The sequence below is a fragment of the Pituophis catenifer genome, unplaced genomic scaffold (genome assembly GCF_029215685.1).
Source record: "Pituophis catenifer annectens isolate HBS135680 unplaced genomic scaffold, rPitCat1.0.hap2 SCAF_4, whole genome shotgun sequence".
Taxonomy (NCBI): domain Eukaryota; kingdom Metazoa; phylum Chordata; class Lepidosauria; order Squamata; family Colubridae; genus Pituophis; species Pituophis catenifer.
Genome location: NW_027256884.1, coordinates 128394214 through 128421610, shown reverse-complemented (window position 1 = coordinate 128421610; position 27397 = coordinate 128394214). Strand labels below are relative to the sequence as shown.

At 44.4% G+C, this 27397-nt stretch overlaps 2 protein-coding genes across 2 annotated transcripts in view; both read left to right on the top strand.

The window, feature by feature from the left end:
* The window catches only part of LOC139316837 (retinal guanylyl cyclase 2-like), a 37577-nt gene extending 15147 nt beyond the window's left edge, over window positions 1-22430 (top strand). Inside the window, exons 6-18 of the mRNA XM_070943679.1 lie at window positions 74-205; window positions 1153-1233; window positions 1325-1501; window positions 3246-3402; window positions 4809-4958; window positions 7105-7253; window positions 10172-10335; window positions 11967-12159; window positions 15093-15267; window positions 17263-17361; window positions 19458-19552; window positions 21111-21196; window positions 22346-22430. Of these exons, the coding sequence (XP_070799780.1) occupies window positions 74-205; window positions 1153-1233; window positions 1325-1501; window positions 3246-3402; window positions 4809-4958; window positions 7105-7253; window positions 10172-10335; window positions 11967-12159; window positions 15093-15267; window positions 17263-17361; window positions 19458-19552; window positions 21111-21196; window positions 22346-22430 (1743 nt within the window). The remainder of the gene's footprint in view (window positions 1-73; window positions 206-1152; window positions 1234-1324; window positions 1502-3245; window positions 3403-4808; window positions 4959-7104; window positions 7254-10171; window positions 10336-11966; window positions 12160-15092; window positions 15268-17262; window positions 17362-19457; window positions 19553-21110; window positions 21197-22345) is intronic.
* WNT11 (Wnt family member 11) overlaps window positions 1-27397 on the top strand; it is a 530657-nt gene that overhangs the window by 245609 nt on the left and 257651 nt on the right. The gene's annotated exons all lie outside the window — the stretch shown is intronic.

The window sequence follows — 27397 nt, the reverse complement described above, 5'->3', positions numbered from 1 at the left end:
CCGTATATGTCCTTTCCCTCACTGGTTTCCATCTTTGCTTAATTTCTGGCCTGTGATTGCTTGCCTTCCACAGAGATTAACTCTGGACAATCTCAGTGAATCAAGGAGCTGCTCCGAAGTCCACAGCTTGAGATCCGTGACTCACTCGTTGTCGGTGAAAAGCACAACTCTAACCTATGAAACCTCGAATGTGGCTGTGTATGAGGTAACGTATAACGTGTATAAGGGACGCGGTGGCTCAGTGGCTAAGACGCTGAGCTTGTCGATCAAAAGGTCGGCAGTTCAGCAGTTCGAATCCCCTAGTGCCGCGTAACGGGGTGAGCTCCCGTGATTTGTCCCAGCTTCTGCCAACCTAGCAGTTCGAAAGCAGGTAAAAAATGCATGGACTACCCATAGTTATGTGAACTTTGGTTTAAAAACAGGGGTGAGATTAAAAATTTTTAGCAACTGGTTCTCTCCCCGGTTGCTGGGTGGATGTGGCCATGGTGGGCGTGGCCTACTCGGCCTCCTGCACTATGGCGGGGGGGGCATTTTCACCCTCCCCAAGCTTTGGAGGCTTTCCTCGAGCCTGCGGGAAGGCGAAAACAGCCTTCCCCCGGGCTCCAGAGGCCCTCCGGAGGCCAGAAATGGGCCCATTTCCGGATTTCTGGAACTTTTGGGAGGCCTGTTTTTCACCCTCCCCAGGCTCCAGAGGCTTTCTTTGAGCTTCTGGGAGGGCGAAAACAGCCTCCCCCGGGCTCCAGAGGCCCTCCGGAGGCCAGAAACAGGCCCATTTCCGGACTTCTGGAACTTCTGGGAGGCCTGTTTTTCACCCTCCCCAGGCTCTGGAGGCTTTCCTTGAGTCTCCGGGAGTGCAAAAACAGCCTCTCTCAGGCTCTGGAGGTCCTCCAGAGACCAGAAACGAGTCGTTTCCGGACTTCCAGAATTTCCGGGAGGCCCGTTTTTCGCCCTCCCAGAGCCTCCGTGTGGGCACTGCACTTACCTGGCATCCAAAATGGTTGTGTGGAGACTCCTGGGAGGGGCAGGGCAGGGTGGGCGGGGCTAGCCCACCCTGCCCTGCCCAGTTGTAAAATTAGTATCCGGTTCGCCTGAACAGATCCGAACCGGCTGAATCCCACACCTGTTTAAAAAAGTCTTCTTCTGCTTGGACAGGGTGACTGGGTATGGCTGAAAAAACTCGAGACTGCAGTGACCACGGATTGGAAGCCACGTGCAACCCATGTGCTTACCAAGGTACGTCGCTAGGGAGTGTGCAAACGGTGCCCCACCTAAACACCACACCCGGTGTTTCTCCTCGTTCTCTTCCTTTCCGATTTGTCTGCAGATGAGGGAGTTACGCCATGAAAACGTGAATCCGTTTCTAGGTCTTTTATCCGACACGGGACTTTCTGCAGTTGTGATGGACTTCTGCTCCAGGGGAAGTCTCCAGGACTTGCTCCAAAACATGGACATAAAGCTGGACTGGATGTTTAAATCATCCCTTTTGTTGGATTTAATTAAAGTAAGCCTCCCTGTAATTTCTTGATTTGCTGTCGCCGTAAGGTTTATTTATTTATTTATTTATTTATTTGTTTCCATTTCTATACCGCCCTTCTCAAATAGGACTCAGGGCAGTGAACAGCCAAAGTAAAAAACAGAACATACAAAATTTAACAGCAGTTTAAAATAATTAAATATTTTGGCCGTAAATTAAAACAACCCAATTTAAAATCAATTTAAAATTTAACTCAAGCCAGCCCAGCTAGTTGAAATAAACAGGTTTTCAGGGCCCGACGAAGAATCCGGAGGTCTGATATTGTACGTATCTCTGGGGGGAGGTTGTTCCAGAGGGTGGGCGCCGCCACAGAGAAGGCTCTCCCCCTGGGGGTTGCCAGCCGACATTGTCTGGCGGACGGCACCCTGAGGAGGCCCACTCTGTGCGAGCGAACCGGCCGGTGGGAGGCTATTGGTGGCAGAAGGCGGTCTCGTAAGTACCCCGGCCCTAAGCCATGGAGCGCTTTAAAGATGGTCACCAACACCTTGAAGCGCACCCGGAAGACCACCGGGAGCCACTGCAGCTCGCGCAGGAGAGGTGTCACATGGGAGCGCCTCGTCGCCCCCATAATCCCCCGCGCGGCCGCGTTCTGGACTAGCAGGAGTCTCCGGGTGCACCCCAGGGGGAGCCCCATGTAGAGAGCTCTACATTTAGGCAAGAAAAACCAAATGCACAGGTGTAGAATAGGTGGCACCAGGCTCAATAGTAGTAACTACAAGAGGGATCTTGGAATCCTAGTGGACAATCACTTAAATAGGAGCCAGCCATGTGCAGCAGCTGCCAAAAAAGACAACACAATCCTAGGCTGCATTAAAAGAGGAATAGAATCAAGATTATGAGAAGTGTTAATACCACTTTATAAGGCCTTGGTAGGGCCACACTTGGAATCCTGCATCCAATTTTGGTCGCCACGATGTAAGAAAGAATGACCGTGGCCCTCATAAAAACCAGTTTGTCCTTTTCCAGCTGAGGTAAAAATTTCACCACCATCCTGAGGGCTGATTTCAGAAGGTTACAGTAGTGGCCAAAACTGTGGAAACGTTTTGGGAAAAGTGTATTTTTGAGGTTTGATGGCTAATAACCCCACTTTTTGGGGGGAGTTTCAAGATAATTCTATTCCACTGCTGGAATGGCCTGGGAATAGCCCAGACTTTCACCCAATGGAAAATCTAGGGAGCCGACTAAAGAAACTGGTTAGTCAGAAGCGACCCAGCAATAAAACCCAGTTAATAGAAGCCATCATTCCATCTTGGTTTCACATTAGAACAGCTGCAGAACTAAAAGACTTGGTTCACTCCATGGGAAGTCGTTGTAAGGCCATCATTCATGCTAAAGGTTACCCAACTAAGCATTAACTGACATGGGAATCGTTTTTGCATATCTCATTTTATCTATGGTGATAAATTTTGGTGTATCTCGTTTTTTCTACGTGTTTCCCTTTTCTTCTTTATACTGTCACTGCTATTATAATATCAAATCCTTCATGAAAGTCATTGCATTACATTCTTGATTAAATTATCTTTCCATGGATATATAATTTTAGGGTACGACTCCAAAAAAAAAGTGGTGTTATTAGCTAGTTTTAGAAAATACACATTTCCCAAAAGGTTTGCATGATTTTGGCCATTTCTGTAGTTTATTTTTGCTTCCGTGTTTCTTCTATTGGCCAAAGAGGAAAATGCCAATGTTTTTTTTTTTTTTCCTTTTCCAGGGCATGAAATACTTACATAACCAGGACATTAGCTATGGACGCCTGAAATCTCGCAATTGTGTGGTGGATGGACGGTTTGTGTTGAAAATCACTGATTATGGTTACAGTGAGCTAATGGCAGCGCAGGGCGTCTCCCAGAGTCAGGCCTCTGCAGAAGGTATCTCTCTTTCTGTCTATTTACAGGTAGTCCTTGACTTATGACCACAACTGAGCTTCAAAGCTCTGTTGTTAAGTGAGAAATTTGTTAAGTGAGTTTTGCCCCGTTTTATGACCTTTGAGTCACAAAACAACTGAGTCACTGCAGTTGCTAAGTTAGTAAATCAGTTGCTAAGTGAATCTGGCTTCCAAATTGCTTGCCAGAAGGTCGTAAAAGGGGATCACGTGAGCTTGGGACACAGCAACGGTCATAAATATGAACCGGTTGCCAAGCATCTGAATTTTGGTCACGTGATTACAGGGGACGCTGCAAAGTTGGTAACTATGAAAAACGGTCGTAGCTCACGGTCATGGCTCACATTTTTCAGTGCTGTTGTAACTTTGAAACTTTCGTCACTAAATGACTGTTGTAAGTCGAGGACTGCCTGCGTCTAATTTATTTGCCATCCATCTCAGCAGTTGTTTTTTTTCTTAAGGAAGAAATTGAGCACTTGGGTGAATTTCTATAAATGGAATTCTGGATATTATGCTTATATCATTTTTAGGATTCTGTGGACTAGAGAAAGAGGCAATGAAGAGATAGATTGTAGAGTTAGTAATCCCCTTCTTGGTGCAGAAGCTGCCAGTACTTCTCTGATAGATGACTATTCAGATTAATTTCCTGCTTAAAAAACATCAAAGGAGGAGAGGGAAAAGGGGAAGGGGAAGGGAGAGGAAAGAAGGAAAGGAAGGAGGGAAGGAAGAAAGGAAGGAGAGAAGGGAAAAGGGAGGGAGGAAGCAAGCAAGGAAAAAAGGGAAGAAAGAAAGGGAGGGAAAGGGAGGGAAAAGGAGGAGATAAGGCAACGGAAGAGGGAGAGAGGGAAGAAAAGAGAAGGGAAAAAGGGAGGGAAGAAGAAAGGAACAAAAGAAAGAAGAAAGGAAAGAAGGGAGGGGAGGGGAAGGGAAGGGAAGGGAAGGGAGGAGAGAAGGGAATGGAAGATGGAGGGAGAGAGGGAGGAGGAAGGAAGGAAAGAAGGAAGGGGAGGAGACAAGAGAAAGAGGGAGTGAGGAAGGACCAAGAGAGAAAGGAAAGGATCTTAATTATCCTCATGTTTTCAATGGCCTTAAATTCACCTAGAAAAGAAACCAGAAAAAAAAAAAAAAGACAACAAAAACTATAAAAGTTCAAATGAGTGAATGCACGAACAACTTTCAATCCCAGAATGCTTTGCAGGGAAGTAAGGGTTCTTAAAGAATGATGAAACGGTTTCAAGTTTGCAATTTGAACCTAAAGTTTAACCTATAGTTATAAGCAGCTATCCAACGTTTTAATCAGTATTGTAAGAGCTAGAGCAATTATTACAGAATCTCCCTGCAACCAATTGCTGATTAACGGGGGGTCCGTATTTTGATTTTTTTTTTTTAAAGAATTGCTCTGGACCGCTCCTGAATTACTGAGAGAGCCCGAAGTGAACCCCAAAGGCACCTCGCAAGGCGACGTGTTTAGTTTTGCCATTATTCTGCAAGAAGTAATTCTCCGAGGGCCTCCCTATTGTATGATGGAACTGACTGCTGAAGGTGAGCTACTGTCAGTCCTGCCTCAATTTAGATGTTTAGAAAAGAAAGACCCTCGACTCCATTTGATTGAAGGGATAGGTTCTTTTACTAAAGTTAAGTGGTTGCAGCGAAAGTAAAGCAAGATCTGAATATCCCTGCACAAAGGTTACACTTTCTCACCTTTCTCTGGCCATCCTCCCATGGCCAGTCCACCAGTGTCCAATAGGATGCCTTTTGGATGTTTTGGGAGTGGCTAAAATGTTTGGCACCGCAATTTCACATTCGGTTACCAAGCCAGATGTCCTTGGAGGCAGGTTCATTCCAGTTTGGCATCTCTGGTTCTCATCAAAGACTGTTCTGTCCCCAACCACATGCACACACACCAACAGATGTTCAAGAGTTAAAGACCAAACCAGCCGGCAAAATCCTTTTCCTTATGATAACGGAACTTGGCAACAACCTAGTGGCTGCCTGCCAAGAGTTTATTATTTACGAAGAGGGGAGATAACTTCTCCCCACTCCTGGTACATCAAAAGAAACACTCAATAATTACGGGATCAATCAAGTCCAGAGATAATCCAGCAAAGTCTATAGCAAAAAGTCAGGCAATGCAGAATGGTGTGGAAGCTTTCAGCTTTGTTCGTCACAAGGTTTGACTGGCCACCATGCTCCCTTTTATATCCTGTGGGGTGTGGTCCAGTGACTCAGCCTAATCTCTGGCACGCCTTTTCTTCTGTTCCATTGCTAAGCAAGACAGTTGTTGAGTGAGTTTTGCCTCATTTTATAACCTTTCTTGGCATAGCTGTTAAGTGAACCCCTGCAGTTGTTAAGCAAATCATGCGGTCATTAAGTGAATCTGCTTCCCCCCCCCCCCCCCCCCCGTTGACTTTGCTTGTCGGAAGGTTGAAAAATGGGGATCACATGATCCCAGGACACTGCAATATTGTAAACACATGTCTGAATTTTGATCACATGACCATTGGGATGCTGCAATGGTTATAAGAAGTTACTTTTTTCAGTGCTGTTGTGACATTCAACGGCCAGTAAACAAACAGTTATAAGTCAAGGACTACTTGTACTGTGGAGCTGTCTGTAATTTAGAGCTTCAGGACCAAGGACAGCATAGCTGTCCCTTGAAGCTTTGTGTCTTCTAAGGCAGGTCTCTCCAACTATGGCCGCTTTAAGACTTGTGGACTTCAACTCCCAGAATTCTTCAGCCAGCCATGTTGAGGGCCTAATCGTAGGCCTGGCCCTGAGGCTTCCTTAGAACAGGTGTCTCCAACCTTGGCAATATTTAGACTGGTGGACTTCAAGTCCCAGAATTCCTCAGTCAGCCATGCTGAGGGCCTCATGGTAGGCCTGGCCCTGAGGCTTCCTTAGAACAGGTCTCTCCAACTATGGCCGCTTTAAGACTTGTGGATTTCAACTCCCAGAATTCTTCAGCCAGCCATGTTGAGGGCCTCATGGTAGGCCAGGCCCTGAGGCTTCCTTAGAACAAGACTCTCCAACCTTGGCAATATTTAGACAAGTGGACTTCAAGTCCCAGAATTCCTCAGCCAGCCATGTGGAGGGCCTCATAGTAGGCCTGACCCTGAGGCTTCCTTAGAACAGGGGTCTCCAACTATGACCGCTTTAAGACCTATGGACCAATTCCCAGAATTCTTCAGCCAGCCATGTGGAGGGCCTCATGGTAGGCCTGGCCCTGAGGCTTCCTGAGAACAGGTCTCTCCAACTATGACCGCTTTAAGACTTATGGACTTCAATTCCCAGAATTCTTCAGCCAGCCATGTTGAGGGCCTCATTGTAGGCCTGGCCCTGAGGCTTCCTTAGAACAGGGGTCTCCAATCTTGGCCACTATAAGACTGGTGGACTTCAATTCCCAGAATTCCTCAGTCAGCCATGTTGAGGGCCTAATGGTAGTCCTGGCCCTGAGGCTTCCTTAGAACAGGTCTCTCCACCTATGGCCACTTTAAGACTTGTGGACTTCAAGTCCCAGAATTCATCTCTCCGATAACTGGGTTTGCACAAGTCGTACGTTGAATTAACCCAGTTTCTGTGTCTGAGTAATTGCACAAAGCTATATCTTCACTTGGGAAGAGAAGAATTATTAGTGCGTGAACCTCTGATGAAAAGAACCTTCTTTGTGATTTTTTTCCCTTTGGCCCAGAGATTATAAGCAAACTGAAGCACCCCCTGACGTTGTTTCGTCCGAGTGTCCCCCTGGAAAATACCCCTTTGGAATATATCCAGTTGATGAAGCAGTGCTGGAGTGAAGTGCCCAATCGAAGGCCGACCTTTAACAAGATCTTTGAACAGGTTTATTTATTTATTATAAATAAAGTTATTTATTATATTGAGAGTCAATTTGATCCAGTGGTAAAGGTACCAGGATGGAAAGCAGGAGATGGTGAGTTCTAATCCCGCCTTAGGTCTGAAAGGCAGCTGGGTGACTTTGGGCCAATCACCAGGAGACGGTGAGTTCTAGTCCCGCCTTAGGCATGAAAACCAGCTGGGTGACTTTGGGCCAATCACCAGGAGATGGTGAGTTCTAGTCCCGCCTTAGGCATGAAATCCAGCTGGGTGACTTTGGGCCAATCACCAGGAGACGGTGAGTTCTAGTCCCGCCTTAGCCATGAAAGCCAGCTGGGTGACTTTGGGCCAATCACCAGGAGATGGTGAGTTCTAGTCCCGCCTTAGGCATGAAATCCAGCTGGGTGACTTTGGGCCAATCACCAGGAGACGGTGAGTTCTAGTCCCGCCTTAGCCATGAAAGCCAGCTGGGTGACTTTGGGCCAATCACCAGGAGACGGTGAGTTCTAGTCCCGCCTTAGGCATGAAAGCCAGCTGAGTGACTTTGGGCCAATCACCACATGGTAAAAGCAGACCCCACTCCTGGGGGGCCCTAATAGGTTGGAATCAAGGGGGGAGATAGGTGGGGAAGAGGGAATAGCAGCATCTCTAGGGTCAGTCATAAGGGTGAATGACCGCAGAACCACTGCAGTGGCCATAACTTCAAAACAGGTTCGTAAATAGCTTTTTTTTGGGGGGGGTGTATCCTGCTTGAGAAGGGGGTTGGACTAGAAGACCTCCAAGGTCCCTTCCGTTATTCTGTTCTATCATAACTTTGAATGGTCATTAGTGACTGGTTGTAATTTGAGGACTCTCTATAGATGCAAGTGAGATGCTAGGAGGAAGGTATCGGTGCAGTGGTGGGATTCATATAATTTAACAACCAGTTCTCTGACCTAATGATTTCTTCCAACAACCAGTTCACCAAACTGCTCAGAAAATTAACAACCGGTTCTCCCGAAGTGGTGCGAAGTGGTTGAATCCCACCACTGTATCGGTGGCAAGAAATGTTAGCCAGTGGAACAGACTGACACATGAAGTTAAGTATTCTCTCCTTCGCTGGAGATCTTCAGAGAAGTTGGAGGGTCATGTGACAGAGAATGTGTGGAGAGTAGACAGCGAGAGGCAGATGTGGAGGCAGAGGAAATACTTAGACTAAACATGAGTGATATAGAGGAATATTGTCGGGTTCCGATGGATGCCCTAATTAAATCATGAGCCTCGAGCCAAGCTTCAAAAGAAATCCAGTTATTTATTAGGAGCTTCATGTTGGCAGGTTCCCAAATGAAGCCAACTCTGACCCCACATAATTTACAGCCCCAATCATGATCCTGTTTCCCCCCTTCCCCCAGAGTGTGTCATCAATCACATTCGCCAATGGAGCAATTTTGCGGGTTGTAGAGATCACTCCCCTCCGGCCACTGTGGGTAACCCTGGGAGGCAGCCTTGAGAGAGATATGTCTGGAATGTGCTCCTGTCTTTGGCTGCCGTATTGCTTCGTCGGTTTCCCATCCCCCTTGCCTATGGCAACTTAAGAGCAGACCAGGGATGCTTTGCGAGTTGACAGATATAAGATCCCAAGGGAGGAGCATGGGAGATTGGTCAAAAAGTCAATAAGAGTTGAAATACTAAAAAGGGCAAGAGATGATGGATAGATACAGAACACCTCTTAATATGGGATTTGTCTTACTAAAGATTAGAAAATAGAGCTAGAAATTAGAAATTGGGAAAGTGTTATTATGCATACTGCCACACAATATAAGTTGCTATCATTATTATGTATATGTAAATGTTAGAAGTTGAAAGACTGCTGCTACATATGCTTAAATAGTAACGGGTAAGAGATGATGGATAGATATACTGTATAATACTTCTTAATATGGGAATTGTTGCATTAGGGGTTAGAAAAAAGAGGTAGAAAGTAGAAATCGGGAAAGCATGATTATGTACACTGCTACAAAACATAAATACATTATAAATCCAAGTTTATATGCAAAGCTTAGAAGTTGAAAGATCACTATCATGTATACCAAAACAGTATTATTATTATTATTGTCAGGTTTAGGGTTAGGGCTAACTTACTTTCCCCTACAGTTTTGCAAACATGTGCCACTTCCACGCATGCACACAGCCTTCTGTGCATGCACACGGTCTCAAAAAATGTGCATAAATAGGACAGTATATACTCACTGTACTCACTCTACATACTCACCCAGGGCAACTCACCCAGACAATGTACTCTTCACTAAGTACTCATATATGTTAAAGAGAAAACCATAAATAAAATAATTTTTTTAAAAAGTGTGGACTTCAACTCCCAGAATTCCCCAGCCAGCGTGGCTGGCTGTGGAATTCTGGGAATTGAAGTCCACAGGTCTTAAAGTTGCCAAGGTTGGAGACCCCTGACTTAGATGACCCTTCTGGTCTCTTCCAACTCTATCATTCATGGCTGGCTGGGGAATTCTGGGAATTGAAGTCCACAGGTCTTAAAGTTGCCAAGGTTGGAGACCCCTGACTTAGATGACCCTTCTGGTTTCTTCCAACTCTATCATTCATGGCTGGCTGTGGAATTCTGGGAATTGAAGTCCACAGGTCTTAAAGTTGCCAAGGTTGGAGACCCCTGACTTAGATGACCCTTCTGGTCTCTTCCAACTCTATCATTCATGGCTGGCTGGGGAATTCTGGGAGTTGAAGTCCTCCAGGCTTAAAATTGCCAAGGTTGGAGACCCCCTGGTCTAATGGATTCTGCGCTGAGATCGGAAGGCTTTTTTCTAGCCAACGCACAATTTAGCCTACAAAAGCTACATTTTGCCTTGTGGAATGACCAACGTTGCGCCCCGCCAAATCCATCCCCAATTCCTTTCTTTTTTTTTTTTCTCCCCAAGTTCAAAACCATCAACAAAGGAAAACGGACGAACATCGTGGACTCCATGCTGCGGATGCTAGAAAACTATTCCAGCAACCTGGAAGAATTAATCCGAGAGAGAACGGAAGAATTGGAGGTGGAAAAACAGAAGACGGACAAACTGTTGTCTCAAATGCTTCCGTTGTAAGTAAAAAGCAAACCAGTTTCTCCGCGAGATACAGGTGGTTCTCGACTTATGACCACCAACGGGACCAGAATTTCCTTTGTCAAGCATCTTAAGTGAGTCTCGCCTGATTTTTACGACTTGTATTGCTGTGGTGGTGAAGCGATTAAGGCAGTTGTTAAGCGAATGCAGCTTTACCCCGTGGATGAGGATTGGCAGGCAACCCAATTTCGATTAGGTGACCATGGGGATACTACAAGGTTGTAAGTGCGAGGACTGGACTGGACTGACGATCTCCACAGTCCCTTCCAGCCCTATGATTCTGTGACTGGTTGTAAGTCACTTTTATTTTTGTTGTAACTTCACCAATTAATTTCATCAATTATTGTAAGTCAAGGACAACTGTATTGTGTTATGCCATCCAGATACTATTCTATTCTATTCTGTTCTGTTCTGTTCTGTTCTGTTCTGTTCTGTTCTGAATTCTATTCTATTTTGTTCTGTTCTATTTAAATTCTATTCTGTTCTGTTCTGTTCTGTTATTCTGTTCTGTTCTATTCTGTTTTGAATTCTCTTCTCTTCTGTTCTTTTCTATTCTGAATTCTATTATATTCTGTTCTGTTTTGAATTCTATTCTCTTCTGTTCTCTTCTGTTTTGAATTCTCTTCTGTTCTCTCCTATTCCATTTCATTCCATTCTCTATCTATATTCTCTTCTCTTCTCTTCTCTTCTCTTCTCTTCTCTTCTCTTCTCTTCTCTTCTCTTCTCTTCTCTTCTCTTCTCTTCTCTTCTCTTCTCTTCTCTTCTCTTCTCTTCTCTTCCCTATTCTATTCCATTCCATTCCACTGTTTTATTCTTATTCGTATTCGTATTCGTATTCGTATTCGTATTCGTATTCTTATTCTTATTCTTATTCTTATTCTTATTCTTATTCTTATTCTTATTCTTATTCTTATTCTTATTCTTATTCGTATTCGTATTCGTATTCGTTTCTCTTCTCTTCTCTTCTCTTCTCTTCTCTTCTCTTCTCTTCTCTTCTCTTCTCTTCTCTTCTCTTCTCTATTCTATTCCATTCCATTCCACTGTTTTATTCTTATTCTTATTCTTATTCTTATTCTTATTCTTATTCTTATTCTTATTCTTATTCTTATTCTTATTCTTATTCTTATTCGTATTCGTATTCGTATTCTCTTCTCTTCTCTTCTCTTCTCTTCTCTTCTCTTCTCTTCTCTTATTCTATTCTATTCTATTCTATTCTATTCTATTCTATTCTATTCTATTCCATTCCATTCCATTCCATTCCATTCCATTCCATTCCACTGTTTTATTCTTATTCTTATTCTTATTCTTATTCTTATTCTTATTCTTATTCTTATTCTTATTCTTATTCTTATTCTTATTCTTATTCTTACTCTTACTCTTACTCTTATTCTTCTATTCTATTCTATTCTATTCTATTCTATTCTATTCTATTCTATTCTATTCTATTCTATTCTATTCTAATTCTCTTCTATATTCTCTTCTCTTTCTCTTTCTCTTCTGTTCTATTCTACCGATATATCCTGTAGAATAGAAGGAATTCTGGGAGTTGAAGTCCACAAGTCATAAAAGGGCCATCGTTGTCCCCACCCTTTTCCTAATGCCATTTCAGGCCAGTGGCCGAAACGCTGATCAGGGGAGCATCCGTGGAGCCGGAATACTTTGACGAGGTCACCATCTACTTCAGCGACATTATCGGCTTCACCACCATGTCTGCCCTCTGTGAGCCCATTGAAATTGTGGACCTTCTAAATGACCTCTACACTCTCTTTGACGCCGTCATCGGCCATCATGACGTTTACAAGGTAGGTCCTTGTCTTCCACTTTTCCTCAAGACCAAAAGAGGCTCGTGATGCCCTTTTTCTGGGATGTGTTTTGATTTTTTTTTTTCCCCATCTACCAAATGGCCTTGATATTATTTGCTGGTATCTCCCCTCAGAGTCCAGGTTGAATCCTGCTTAAATGCTGCAGATGTGGACCACCAGACCGTATCAAAAGATAGAAACAGAACAGAATAACAAAGTTTGGAAGGGACCTTGGAGGTCATCTAGTCCAACCCCCTGCTCACGCAGGAGACCTGTACTAGGGATTTGAACCGCTGAACTGCCGACCTTTCTGATTGACAAGCTCAGTGTCTTAGCCACTGAGCCACCTAGTCAGGCATTATCCAATTATCCAAACTCTCCTTAGAAACTTCCAATGATGGAGCACCCACAACTTCTGGTGGCAAGCAGTTCCGCTGGTTAATTGTTTTCAAAGTCAGGAAATTCATCCGTAATTCCAGGTTCCTTCTCTCCTTGATTAGTTTCCATCCGTTGCTTCTTCTCCTGCCTTCGGGTGTTTTGGAGAATAAACCTATTCCCCCTCTTCTCTGGGGCAGCCCTTCAAATATTGGAAGACTGCTATCCCGTAGGATGAAGATCCTCTTTACATCAGAGGGGCAAAAAAATTAGTTTGTGGTTCTCAGCATATATTTTTCAGACAACTCCCCACCCCCCGACTCCTTTCTTATTCTTCCGATTTCCAACTCTTTTTGTGACGGATGCACACGCGACCCAGGGGGTGGGTTCTAATTTTTTTTTACTATCGGTTCTGTGGGTGTGGCTTATTTTGTGGGCGTGGCTTGGTGGTGGGGGTAATGTGACTGGGTGGGCGTGGCCAACTTTTTTTTTTTTTTACTTTTAAAAGCATTTTTTCTATAACCTTAAGAGGTTGCAGAAAAAAAATGCTTTGAAAAGCCTCTGACGATCAGGCAAGTCAGCTGGGATCGCCAGAGGCTTTTAAAGGCATTTTTTTTCCCTACAACCTCTTCGGCTGAAGAGGTTGCAGAAAAAAAAATGCTTTTAGAAGCCTCTGATGATCAGGCAAGTCTGCTGGGATCGCCAGAGGCTTTTAAAGGCATTTTTTTCCCTACAACCTCTTCGGCTGAAGAGGTTGCAGAAAAAAAAAATGCTTTTAGAAGCCTCTGATGATCAGGCAAGTCTGCTGGGATCGCCAGAGGCTTTTAAAGGCATTTTTTTCCCTACAACCTCTTCGGCTGAAGAGGTTGCAGAAAAAAAAATGCTTTTAGAAGCCTCTGATGATCAGGCAAGTCTGCTGGGATCGCCAGAGGCTTTTAAAGGCATTTTTTTCCCTACAACCTCTTTGGCTGAAAAAATGCTTTTAAAAGCCTCTGCTGATCCCAGCTGAGCTGTGCGATCATCAGAGGCTTTTTTTTTTTTTACTTTTAAAAGCATTTTTTCGGCCGAAGAGGTTGTAGAAAAAATGCTTTTAAAAGTTTAAAAAAACACAAACTTCTGATGAGTTGGGCAGGGTAAGCGAGCGGCGACCGGGCCAGGGACCGGTTTGGGGACGTGGCCAACCAATGTTATTACTGGTTCTCTGAACTACTACAAATTTTTACTACCGGTTCTTGCGAACCAGTGCGAACTGGGAGCAACCTACCACTGACGTGACCCCTGTTTTTATGCTAGCAGGCCTCTCTGAAGCATCCTGGAACCTAAAATGAGGGGGGGGGCGCACTACACGCCCCCACGCCCTGCGCAACCATGCGCGTCTCCCGGCAGAGACCTGAAAATCAGCTGGCTGGCGGGAGGTGCGCGGGAACGCGAGGTGGAGTTTACCTGGGTGTCGGCTCACCTGCCTGCAGAGATGCCACCTGTAGGATGCGTGCCATAGGTTTACCATCACAGTCCTATATCATTCCTGACAAACTGTTATCCAATCTCTTCTTCAAAATTAGGCCTGGCCTAATTTTACCCCTCTTTTATAAAAGATATTTAAAATTTTAAATATCTTTTAGTATTTTATATATTCAATTTTAAATTGGTTTTAAAAGTTTGGGGTTTTAAATTTGTCGGGGCCAAAATTATTTAATTTGATTTTATTCTATTTTTTAAATTTTGTATTGTATGGGTTTTTATTGTTTGGCTGTGCACCGTCCTGAGTCCTTCGGGAGTAGGGCGGTATAGAAATCTAATAAATAAATAAATAAAATAAATAAATAAATAAATAAAACCTCATACACCCACTTTCTGCTCAAACACAGGAAATTTAACCCAGCATCCATCTCAGTGCCTTCTGTTACTTCCGGCTCTTATTTTCCCCTTAGAAATACAGATAATAGAATGTGATAATAATAGAATAGAAAATCTTAGAATGTGCTGAGATGGACAGATTAACAAAAGAAATGAAAGAAAAAGAAGAGTCGGATTATTATAGAATATGGAATAAATGGTATAAATGGCTTAAGGCGAGAAATAAAGAATAATAACTATCAGGGGAGAAAATTAGACGTATAAAATATATACAATAACAAATGCATGGAGTGGAATAAAAATATTGAAACGGACAAAAACAAGTTGTATAAATAAAAAAAAGAAAATTTGTTATATAACAAGAATATAGAAATGTATCATATTAAAGATATAATTAAAATATGTATATAAAAATTGTAGAGAAATGTATAAAGTTAAGCTTGTTAAAGCTAAAAAACATATTTTTTGAGGGGGGAAATAAAAGGACAATGGGGAAAGAAAGAAAAAAGAAGAAGAAGAAAGAAATGAAGACATAGGGGAAGAAAAATAAAATAACAGAAAGAAGACCACGAAGAAACAATGTTTAAAAGAGATAAGATATGTATATGTTGTATGTTATGTGAATGTCATATATATGTTATAATAAAATTACAAATTTTAAAAAAAGGAAAAAAAAATACAGATAATATTTTGATTTCCAGGTGGAGACCATCGGCGATGCTTATATGGTGGCATCGGGGCTCCCGACACGTAATGGCCACAGGCACGCCGCTGAGATCGCCAACATGTCTCTGGATATCCTCAGCTCAGTGGGAGCTTTCAAAGTGAAACATATCCCAGATTTGCCGGTTAAGATACGGATGGGGCTGCATTCAGGTATCAAGGTGTATTTCTTCCTGCTTCATGTGATCTAGTGCCCGAGGAGTTTTCATTCTGGTGTTAAATTTATTGAGGCCTTGAATTTTTACTGATGGCTTCTTTGTCGTGCCTGCTTGTTCCATGAAAATGGAGGTTGGTGGACACACCCTTGACACAATTTTCTGCTTCAAGTTCAAATCCTAACTTGACCTCCCCTTTTAAAGCCGTGGATAAGGAATAATGGAAAGTGCAATGGACAGATGACAGTCTATACAGATTGGGCCTCAACCAGAGGTGGGTTTCAGCAGGTTCTGACCAGTTCTGGAGAACCGGTAGCGGAAATTTTGAGTAGTTCGGAGAACCGGTAGTAAAAATTCTGACTGGCCCCATCCCCCACATCTAATCTCTGCCTCCCAAGTCCCAGCTGATCAGAGGAAATGAGGATTTTGCAGTAACCTTCCCCTGGATTGGGGAAGAAATGGAGATTTTGCAGTATCCTTCCCCTGCCACGCCCACCAAGCCACACCCACAAAACCGGTAGTAAAAAAATTTGAAACCCACCGCTGGCCTCAACTTACGACCACAATTGACACCCCACCCCACCCCAATTTCTGTTGCTAAACGAAACATTTGTTAAGTGAGCTTTGTCCCATTTTAGGATCTTTCTTGCCACTGTTGTTAAATGAATCATTGGTTGTTAAGTGAATCTGGCTTTGCTGTTGATTTTGTTTGTCAGAAGGTCACGAGAGGTTATCACAGGACTCCAAGATGCTGCAACTGTCATAACTATGAGTCAGTTGCCAACTGTCTAAGTGTGAGAAACGGTCATAAGTCACTTTTTTCAGTGCCGTCGTAACTTTGGACGGTCACTAAATGAACCGTTGTAAGTCGGGGACTGCCCGTCCTGCTCCAGTGTGAAATCACCACAGTTCATTTATTTTTTAGGATTTATGTACCTGCCCGCCTTGTTTCTATGCTCCAATATCAGTTCCAATATCAGCACATGTTAAAACCAACAATGAATAAAACAAGATTGCAATAAATTTGAATTTATTTCCTTAAAACTGTAGTCCAACTTAACCGTACCTGATTCTTGGGGAAAACTTTGCCTTGGCTTAGCATAACCTGATGGTGTTATCCATTCCAAATGGATGGAAACTGGTCAAGGAGAGATTCAACCTGGAAATAAGGAGCTTTCAGGAAGAGATTGGACTGCCATCTGTCAGAAATGGCGTAGGGTCTCCTCAGGGGTGAAATCCAGCAGGTTCTGACAGGTTCTGGCGAACCGGTAGCGGAAATTTTGAGCAGTTCGGAGAACCGGCAAATACCACCTCTGGGTGAAACCAGAAATGGGGTGGGAATGGAGATTTTGCAATGTCCTTCCGGCTGGGGTGGGGTGGGAATGGAGATTTTGCAGTATCCTTCCCCTGGAGTGGGGTGGGAATGGAGATTTTGCAGTATCCTTCCCCTGGAGTGGGGAGGGAATGGAGATTTTGCAGTATCCTTCCCCTGGAGTGGGGTGGGAATGGAGATTTTGCAGTATCCTTCCCTGGAGTGGGGTGGGAATGGAGATTTTGCAGTATCCTTCCCCTGGAGTGGGGTGGGAATGGAGATTTTACAGTATCCTTCCCCTGGAGTGGGGAGGGAATGGAGATTTTGCAGTATCCTTCCCCTAGAGTGGGGAGGGAATGGAGAATTTGCAGTATCCTTCCCCTGTCACGCCCACCAAGCCACACCCACATAACCGGTAGTAAAAAAAAATTAGATTTCACCACTGGTTCTCCTGCTTGGGGTGGGAGGGGGTTGGACTAGATGACCTACAAGGTCCCTTCCAACTTTATCATTCTATTCTATTCTATTCAATCAACTGAGTCTACAGGCCAGGTCTCTCCACATCTTCTGATCTTGCACTGTTGTTGTTGGTTTTTTTGCCATTTTCTATGATCTGGTCGCAAAACCTAGATCCATCTGAGGTAATTTTTTTTTAAAAAAATATCTTTTTACTTTTCCTAGGTCCTTGTGCTGCAGGAGTGGTAGGCCTCACCATGCCCAGGTACTGCCTGTTTGGAGACACAGTGAATACAGCTTCCCGAATAGAGTCTACAGGATTGCGTAAGGATTGAGTGTTGTTGTTTTGTCCCCGTACCCCACACACACCCCCACAGACGGCCTGGAGTTAATAAGCCACACGACAAAACTTTTTGAAGATAAAGCTGGCAGCAACCCAGTGGCTAGCTGCCAATTCAGACTTTACTCACACAAAACAAAGATTAGACTGCCAGCATTCTGATAAAACAGGCAGAGTGTCAACAATACAAGGATTAATCCAAATGCAGTCCGATAAAGCAGGCAAAGTCCAGTAACGCAGAGATCATGGATTATTTCCAGTTTTTGCTCATCGCAAACTGAACCGGCCACCACACCCCCATTTATACCCTGTGGGGTGTGGTCCAGTGACTCAGATAATCTCTGGCACGCCTTCCCCTCTGCTGCGCACGCTTCTCCCTGCGCCTCTGCCGAGGGTCCAGCCAGCACTTATCTTCTTCATCGCTGTCCACCTGTGGCTGAGGGGACGTGCTTGGCTCTGAGCCTATCGTTTGGCCTTCGGTGTCCTCCGGAGGCATTGCCAGAGAGGAGGGTCCTGGAGAGGGAGGCCTTGCCAACTCCTCTCCCTCACTCTCAGAGTCTGCATCTGTCGATAGCCCAGGCTCAGGCAACGGAGCCACAACAGTTGTGTCAAGGAAATGTTGGCATGGAGTTGCCGGCAAGGCCTTTAATCTGAAATTTATCTGGGGGTGGTGGGGGCCAATCTATTCTCCAAAGCCCCTGAATAAGGCAGGACAAGAAGCAACGGATGGAAACCAATCAAGGAGAGAAGCATTAAGGAGAATTAAGGAGAAATTTCCTTTTTTTTAAAAAAAAAAAATCAAGTTTTATTGGTTCCCCCCCCCCACATTCCCCCACATTTTTTTTGAACAGAGTATTGGCCATATCTTATCTTATACAATTTATCAAATTCAAATACATTTTACTCAAATTACAATTTTTGCCACAATTTTCTTCCCCCCCCTTTTTAATCATATCTCAATATTTCTTTGCTTATTTATATAAACAAGATCTTCATTTGCCCTCAAATTCTAATTTTCCTGCTTATTCATATTTATTCTCTTTTATTGTTTTAACCATTCATTCTTTATCTTAGTATATTTATATGTGTTCGGGGTTGCCTTTCTTCCATTTCATCTTTTTTTGTTGTACAGCAATCTTTCTTCTCAATCCTGCCATCTCCCTCTCTTCTTTCCTTCTTACTTTCTCTTCCCCTCCTCTCCTGCTCCTCTCTACTTCCTCTTCCTTTCTCCTTCTCCTCCTTTCTTCCTCCCTGTCTGACCCTCTCTCCTATTCTCTTCTCCCCTTCTCTTCCATCTCTCTTCCATTTCCCCTCTCTTCCTTCCTCCCCTCTCTTCCATCCCTCTCTCTTCTCCCCTTCTCTTCCATCTCTCTTCCATTTCCCCTCTCTTCCTTCCTCCCCTCTCTTCCATCCCTCTCTCTTCTCCCCTTCTCTTCCCTCTCTCTTCCATTTCCTCTCTCTTCCTTCCTCCCCTCTCTTCCATCCCTCTCTCTTCTCCCCTTCTCTTCCATCTCTCTACTCTCTACTCCTCTTTCATGTCTCTCTATTGCTGTATTCATTTTCAATTTAATATTTTCCACTATGGTGTCCAGGCAATCCTGATCTTAAGGAGAAATTTCCTGACAGTTAGTAGAACAATTAATCAATGGGACAACTTGCCTCCAGAAGTTGTGAGTGCTCCAACACTGGAAGTTTTTAAGAAGAGACTGGGCAGCCATTTGTCTGAAATGGTAGAAGGTCTCCTGTCCAGGGGGCTGGACTAGAAGACCTCCAAGGTCCCTTCCAGCTCTGTTATTTTGCATTCTTGCAAGCATTATCTTAGAGAGCAAGCAAGATGACCTTGATGGAAACAGACCAGTTTTGTTACCAAAGTAACCAGGTTTGAACTCAAAATGACAAGAAAGTATGTGTCAGCCTTACCGGAGAGACCACCAGATAGGAAACATGCCTAGATGAGTTCATTCTGCTTTCCTCCTTTTTTTTATTTCTCTCTTGCTTTCAAACATATGTACGAGAGTTGCGCCAGGATTCATGTATGCTTTTTCTTTCTCGTTAATTCTTTTTTTTTTTTTTAAATCAGCCTACAGGATTCACATCAGCCAAAATACCATGAGGATCCTTCACAATCTTAAAGAAGGTTACAAAATGAACTTCAGGGGGAAGACAGAACTGAAGGTAAGAAGGTTCAGTGCGATGCCCTGGAATGAAGGAACGGATAAAGTTCCCCCTGTCCAGTCGTGCCCTTGATTTTCAACCGTTCATTTAGCGATCGTTACTCTAAAGGTTACCCCCAAAAAAGTTACGACGGCACTGAAAAAAGTGACTTACGACCAGAGGTGGGCTGCTTCCGGTTCGCACCGGTTTAGTCGAACCAGTAGTTAAGATTCTGCGCAATTCGGCGAACCTGCAAATCCCATCATTCGCTGGCCCCACCCCTGCTCGTTTTTCGGCCTGTTTTCTGGGCTATTTTGGGCTGTTTTTTGGGCCAAAACCAGGCCTAAAAACAGCCTGAAAATGGCCCAAAAACAGCTTGAAAAAGGCCCCCAAAACAGCCGAAAAAAGGGGAGGGGACACTGGCCAGCCAGTGGTGTGTTTAGCCCAAACCGGCTGAATCCTATCTCTGCCTTTGAGGCAAGTGGCCAGGAGGCGGGGCTGGGTGTGATGAGTGATGTCGCCCACCCAGTCACATGACCAACCGGCCACGCCTACCCAGCCAGAGAATGGGTTGTTAAGTTATTCAAGTCCCACCCCTGCTTACGACCGTTTTCCCCCACTTACGACCATTGCAGCATTCCCTGTGGTCACGTGATCAAAATTCAGATGCTTGTCTCATATTTATGACGGTTGCAGTGTTCCCGGAGTCATGTGATTCCCCTTTTGCGACCTTCTGATAAGAAAAATCAGTGGGGAAGCCAGATGTGCTTGATAGCTGTGCTAACAACATAACAACTGCAGTGGTTCACTTAACAGCTCTGGCAAGAAAGGTCGTAAAACGGAGCAAAACTCACAACAACTCTCTCTCCCTTAGCAGTGGAAATTGTGGACTCAATTGCAGTTGTAAGTCGAGGACTGCTAGGTGGGCAGGAGCTGGTGCCAGTAACGGGAATTTACCCCGTTTTATGATGCCTGGGTCTCGGACCCAAGCTGCTCAGCATCTTTAACTGTTGAGCCATCGTGCTGGAATGGTGTTGTCTAATTGTTTCAAGGGACTAGTCCTCTTGACTTGCGACGAAGTCTCATTCGTCATCTTCAGGCTGGTGTTCTCGGCTTCGTGCTTCTAGGAGCAATGTGTGTGATCGCAGCTGTTTCTTCCTTTTAAGTGCCAGTGGGGGTGTGAACTGATTGGGTGGGAGCTTGGCTGTGTTCTGATTGGGTGGAGGTGTGTTCTGATTGGTTGGAGGTTTGACACCCACCATGAAGAGGTGGCACGGCCACGAACACGAAGCCAAACAACAGCAACACAGCTCACCAGCTCAAATCCCCCTGCTACTCAGACTAACTCGAGCACAACCAAGCCCCCAACCTAAACAGAACACACACCCATCCAATCAGAGCACAGCCAAACCTCCAACCAATCAGAACACACCTCCACCCAATCAGAACACAGCCAAGCTCCACCTCCAATTTTACGCGGGAGAAAACCCGAATAACCAAAGACCTATATACACACACACACACACACATATATATGTATACCTATTCTATTGGATTCACACGTCCCTTTTTTAAATAGGGCAAAGGGTTGCAAGACACCTACTGGTTAGTAGGAAAAAGAGGATTCACGAAAACCCTCCCTCAACCTCCAGAAATAAAAGCCGGGTAAATATTATTGTTCAGACTGGATTTGGCATTTTTATCCACCTATCGAGACCTTCCCAAGGACCTGGGACAGGCAGTTGCAGTTTGAAGGTCTTTAAAGGTAAATCGTTGCAAGTAAAAGAAGGAAGGAAAGAGAAAGACAGAAGAGAAAAAAAGGGGAAGGGAAGTGGGAGGGAAGGAGGGAAGAAGGAAAGAGGAAGAGAAGGGAGGAGAGAAGAGAAGGGAAGGGAAGGGAAAGGAAGAGGGAGGGAGGGAGGGATGAAGGAAAGAAAGAAGGAAGGAAGGAAGGAAGGAAGGAAGGAAGGAAGGAAGGAAGGAAGGAAGGAAGGACAGAGTGAAAGGGAGAGGAGAATGGAACAGAAGACCAAGGAAGAGAAGAAAGAAAGAAAGAAAGAAAGAAAGAAAGAAAGAAAGAAAGAAAGAAAGAAAGAAAGAAAGACAGAAAGGTGGGAAAGGGAGGGGAGGAGAGAATGAAAAGGAAGAGGAAGGAGGAAGGGAGGAAGAAAAAGAAAGAAAGAAAGAAAGAAAGGAGAAAGAAAGAAAGAAAGAAGAAAGAAAGAAAAGAAAGAAAGAAAGAAAAGAAAGAAAGAAAGAAAGAAAGAAAGAAAGAAAGAAAGAAAGAAAGAAAGAAAGAAAGAAAGAAAGAAAGAAAGAGGAAGGAAGGAAGGAGAATAGGAAAGAAGGGAAGGGAAGATGGAGGGAGGGAGGGACAGAAGCAGAGGTAGGTTTCAGCAGGTTCTGACCAGTTCTGGAGAACCGGTAGTGGAAATTTTGAGTAGTTCGAAGAACCGGTAGTAAAAATTCTGACTGGCCCCGCCCCCATCTATTCTCTGCCTCCCGAGTCCCAGCTGATTGGGAGTAAATGGGGATTTTGCAGTAACCTTCCCCTGGAGTGGGGTGGGAATGGAGATTTTACAGTATCCTTCCCCTGCCACGCCCACCAAGCCATGTCACGCCGACCAAGCCACGTCCACAGAACCGGTAGTAAAAAATTTTGAAACCCACCGCTGGACAGAAGGTGTTGTAAGTCAAGAACTAGCTGTAGTAGAGGGTCTTCTGACATTTTCCTCGCCATGTTCCCATTCTGTGACATTCTCACGGGCCTCCTAATCTGACTTTTGTCCCCCAATTGTTCCTCCTTATTCACAGCCAACCCTGGCAAGAAATAATCACCCGAGAAATTAAGGCTGCCATGAAGATCTCCAAGAAGAAGTTCATGGACCAGCAGAGCTGAGAGCTGTAAAATGGGTGCAGAGAGGAGGAAGACTTGCCCACCCTCCAAATCCCTTCCTTCCTTTTCTGAGAAACCGGCCTTAAAAGCATTTGACCGCAAATATGAAATATCTGTAGAAAGCATTCGACTGTGTCGTATGGGATTCTTGAATTGTGTCCTAGTGGGGTCAGTATATGGCTTTTATGGATTGAGAGATTGTGAGGGAAGCTGGGAAGGGAAGCAAGAGGGAGTGGACCTAAACCATTGGTGCACTTAACAGAATAACAGAGTTGGAAGGGACCCTGGAGGTCATCTAGTCCAACCCTCTTGGTCAGGAGGGTGGGAAAGAAAGAAAGAAAGAAGGGTGGGAAAGGGAGGGGAGCAGAGAATGAAAAGGAAGAGGAGGGAGGAACGGAATACATTTTTGAAATAGAATTTTAACACAAGACCGAAGATCGATAAGACAGATCCAACTAGTCCTCGACTTACAGTCACAATTGGGACCAGGATTTATGTTGCTAAGTAAAGTGGCGGTTAAGCGATTTGTACCCAATTTTTCACCATTGGTAACCTTCCTAGCTGGCTTCCGACAAGCAAATTCAATGGAAGAAGCCAGATCTGCCGGCATGATTCACTTAACAACTGCAGTGTTTATGCAGTAACTTATGACCGTTTTCCCCCTTTATGACCATTGCAGCATCCCCAAGGGTCCAAATTCAGACGCTTGACAACTGACTCGTATTTATGACAGTTGCAGTGTGTTCCCTTTTTACAACCTTCTGACAAGCAAAGTCAATGGGGAAGCAAAGTCATTCACTTAACAACCGGGTTCCTAATTTAATATCTGCGAAGATTCAATCAGAATAGAGCTGGAAGGGACCTTGGAGGTCTTCTAGTCCAGCTCCCTGCTCAAGAAGAAAACCCTATACTATCTCAGACAAGCGATTGTCCAATCTCTTCTTAAAAACTTCCAGTGATGGAACACCCAACAACTTCTGGTGGCAAGCAGTTCCACTGGTTAATCATCCTCACTGCTAGGAAGTTTCTCCTTCTTTCTAGGTTGCTTCTCTCCCTGATTAGTTAATTGGTTCACTGAAAAAAGTGACATGACCATTTTTCAGACTTACGACCGTTACAGCTTCCCCATAGTCACGTGATCAAAATTCAGACGCTTGGCAACTGACTCGTATTTATGACGGTTGCGGCGTCCCGGGGTCTCATGATCCCCTTTTGAACAGCATATTCAATGGGGAAGCCAGATTCACTTAACAACCACGTCACTAATTTAACACCTGCAGCGGTTCACTTAACAACGGTGGCCAGCAAGGCGGTTGAATGGGGCCAAATTCACTTAACAATTGTCTAGCAACAGAAATGTTGGCCTCCATTGTGGTCATAAATTCGAGGACTATCTGTATTGGGAGATTCGTTCCCAATTAATTTTGTTTCCCAAATTAAGGCATCGCCATCTCTCTTTTTTTTTTTTTTGAATTTTTTTATAATTTTTTTTTAAAACACACAAATAAACATACAATACATCTTTTCGGAACAGAGCATTGATCCGGTCATTAATTTGTTCAACTTTTTGTTCATCTTTAACAAAATTTCATATATTCTATTTTTGCCTTATCACTTATCACCTATCTCAACTATTACCATCTTATAGAAAGCTACCTCATATTAACTTAATCAAAGCAATTACCCTTCTATTAATCCACCTTAAATCTTAATTCAATTAATACCTCATAATATATTTCACAATTCTTACCCCAAATACTCACTATTAAAAATACAATTCAAACATGTTTATATTTCTAAATCTTATTTCCATTTCTAGAACTTCCTTACATTTTATTATTACTTCCTATAATGTTCATTCAGTCTTTATTTAATTATTACTTCATCAAATTTAAGTCTAATCTTGAAAATATATCAATTTAACATTTAAACAAAGTGCTTAATTCAAATTAACACAACATAATACAATTCGCAATTATTTCCCTAAATTCTGTCTATTTAACAATACCATTTATATAAAAGTCGATTTAAATGAGAAAGGCATCGCCATCTCTGACCAGTAGGGGGCAGGCTGGATGCATCGGACAGGACCCAACTTGCATGTCACTGAGTGAACCCCATGTGGGACTTGTCAAGTGCTGTCAATCATCCCCTCGCCAGCCAAACTTCCTTAAACTTTCTTAAACTCCCCTCCTCCTCTTCCTCCCCGTAGTATCAGCTTTCTCGTCCTCGCTCTTAGCCAACCTTCCCCTCGTTTTGCACGCTGAGTAACCGACGGCTCCCTTTTTAAAAATCCTACTTCGGAATTCTTGACATTTCTTAGGGATGAGAACTTTCCCTCCCCCCCAAGCTGTAAAACATCTGGAACCTCTGGACAGAAAACTCTACGTGAAGTCTGGGAGCCTGGCTCACAGCCGGCCAACTCAAACCTGCTTCAGCTAGTTTCCAACGGACTCTACGACGCACAAAAGATGGATTTCCCTCTTCGGGGAGTCCTCGACTTATAACCTCTCATTTAGTGATGGTTTGACGTCCCAACAGCACTGAAAAAATGACTGTTTTTCACACTTACGTCCAGTGGTGGGATTCAAGTAATTTAACAACCGGTTTCTCTGCCCTAATGATTTCTTCCAACAACCAATTTGCCAAACTTCTCAGAAAGTTAACAACCGGTTCTCCCGAAGTGGTGCGAACCGGCTGAATCCCATCACTGCTTACGACCCTTGCAGCATCCCCATGGCCATGTTATCAAAAGTCAGACGCTTGGAAACTGGCATGTGCGTATGACGGTTATGTGTTCACCTTTTGCGACCTTCTACCAAGCCAAGTCAATGAGGAAGCCAGATTCCCTTAACAACTATGTTACAATCACCAGGAGAAAGTGAGTTCTAGTTTCGGCTTAGGCATGAAAGCCGGCTGGGTGACTTTGGACCAATCACCGGGAGACGGTGACTTCTAGTTTTGCCTTAGGCATGAAAATCGGCTGGGTGACTTTGGACCAATCACCAGGAGTCAGTGAGTTCTAGTCCCGCCTTAGCCATGAAAGCCGGCTGGCTGACTGTTGGCCGATCACCAGGGGATGGTGAATTCTAGTTCCGCCTTAGGCACGAAAGCTTGCTGTCTGACGGTTGGCCAATCACCAGGAGTCGGTGAGTTCTAGTTCCGCCTTAGCCATGAAAGCTTGCTGTCTGATGGTTGGCCAATCACCAGGAGTCTGTGAGTTCTAGTCCCGCCTTAGCCATGAAAGCCGGTTGGGTGATTTTGGGACAATCACCAGGAGACGGTGAGTTCTAGTTCCGCCTTAGCCATGAAAGCCGGCTGGCTGACTGTTGGCCGATCACCAGGAGTCAGTGAGTTCTAGTTCCGCCTTAGGCACGAAAGCTTGCTGTTTGACGGTTGGCCAATCACCAGGAGTCGGTGAGTTCTAGTCCCGCCTTAGCCATGAAAGCCGGTTGGGTGATTTTGGGACAATCACCAGGAGACGGTGAGTTCTAGTTCCGCCTTAGCCATGAAAGCTTGCTGTCTGACGGTTGGCCAATCATCAGGAGTCGGTGAGTTCTAGTCCCGCCTTAGCCATGAAAGCCGGTTGGGTGATTTTGGGACAATCACCAGGAGACGGTGAGTTCTAGTTCCGCCTTAGCCATGAAAGCTTGCGGTCTGACGGTTGGCCAATCACCAGGAGTCGGTGAGTTCTAGTTCCGCCTTAGCCATGAAAGCTTGCTGTCTGACAGTTGGCCAATCACCAGGAGTCGGTGAGTTCTAGTCCCGCCTTAGCCATGAAAGCCGGCTGGGTGATTTTGGGACAATCACCGGGAGACGGTGAGTTCTAGTCCTACCTTATGCATGAAAGCCAGCTGAGTGACTTACTTTAAGCCAACCACCAGGAGTCTGTGAGTTCTAGTCCTGCTTTACATTGAAATTTCCAAGAGCCACCATTAAATCACAGCTCCACCAGCTGCCTTTGGCCCTCTGGAATTTATTTTACTAATTAATCAGTTTGGGGTTCAAATGGCTTGCAGGCAAATCAGCTGCGAGCAGGAATGAGGAAGGAGGGAGGCAGGCCGGAGAAGGAAGGAATTTAATTTTCATTTCAAGCTTTTAGGCCCCGGCCAAAAGAGGCTCTCAAGTAGTTTTACAGATTCATCAACAATAGTTAGTTCATGTCCTCCGACTTCTAATGTTAAACATACGGGACGGAGGATGACGGAAAGAAGAGGAGGAGGAAAAAACAGAATATTAGTGCTTTCGCAATGTTTGAATGACTCAGTTGGAATGGAAGTGATTTGCTTCTGGTTTGAAGACTTGGCTGAGTGAAAAACTTGGGGACAACAAAATCTTGTTCGGAGATGCCCTAATATGGCTGGGAAGCTGACGGTATTTACGGGATGAGAATTTGGGGGTTCAAGTAGATCGGGGTGGGTTCTACTTACCTTTACTACCAGTTTGCAGCAGGTAGTAAAATCATCTCCTTTTAATGACCCCATAATCCCTTGTGGAGTGGAGTCTGGGCAACTGAATGGAGCTAGCAGAGTGTTTTAATGGCCGGATGCCCTTCATGTCTCCGATGAGGAGTTTTGTTCGGCAGATATATTCTCATTGTACCCAGAGAGAGAAATATCTGCTTCTACCTAGGATCGAACTCACAGCCTCCTGAATGTGAGGCGAGAGCTCCACCTCTAGGCCACCGCACCACTTTTCAAAGTCTCAAACCATTGATCCCACAAGACACCTAGATTCCATCAACATTAACCTGGAGATGGTGGGTACAGGTGGTTCTCAACTTATGTCCGAAATTGGAATCAGAGCTTAGGTCGCTAAGCAGTGAGGTCACTAACTGAGTCATTTCTGCCACGGTGATTAAGTGAATTGCAGGTAGCCCTCAACTTATGGCCACAATTTGAGCCCAAAATGCCTGTTGCTAAGTGAGACATTTGCTAACTGAAATTTTGCCCCATTTTATGACTTTTCTT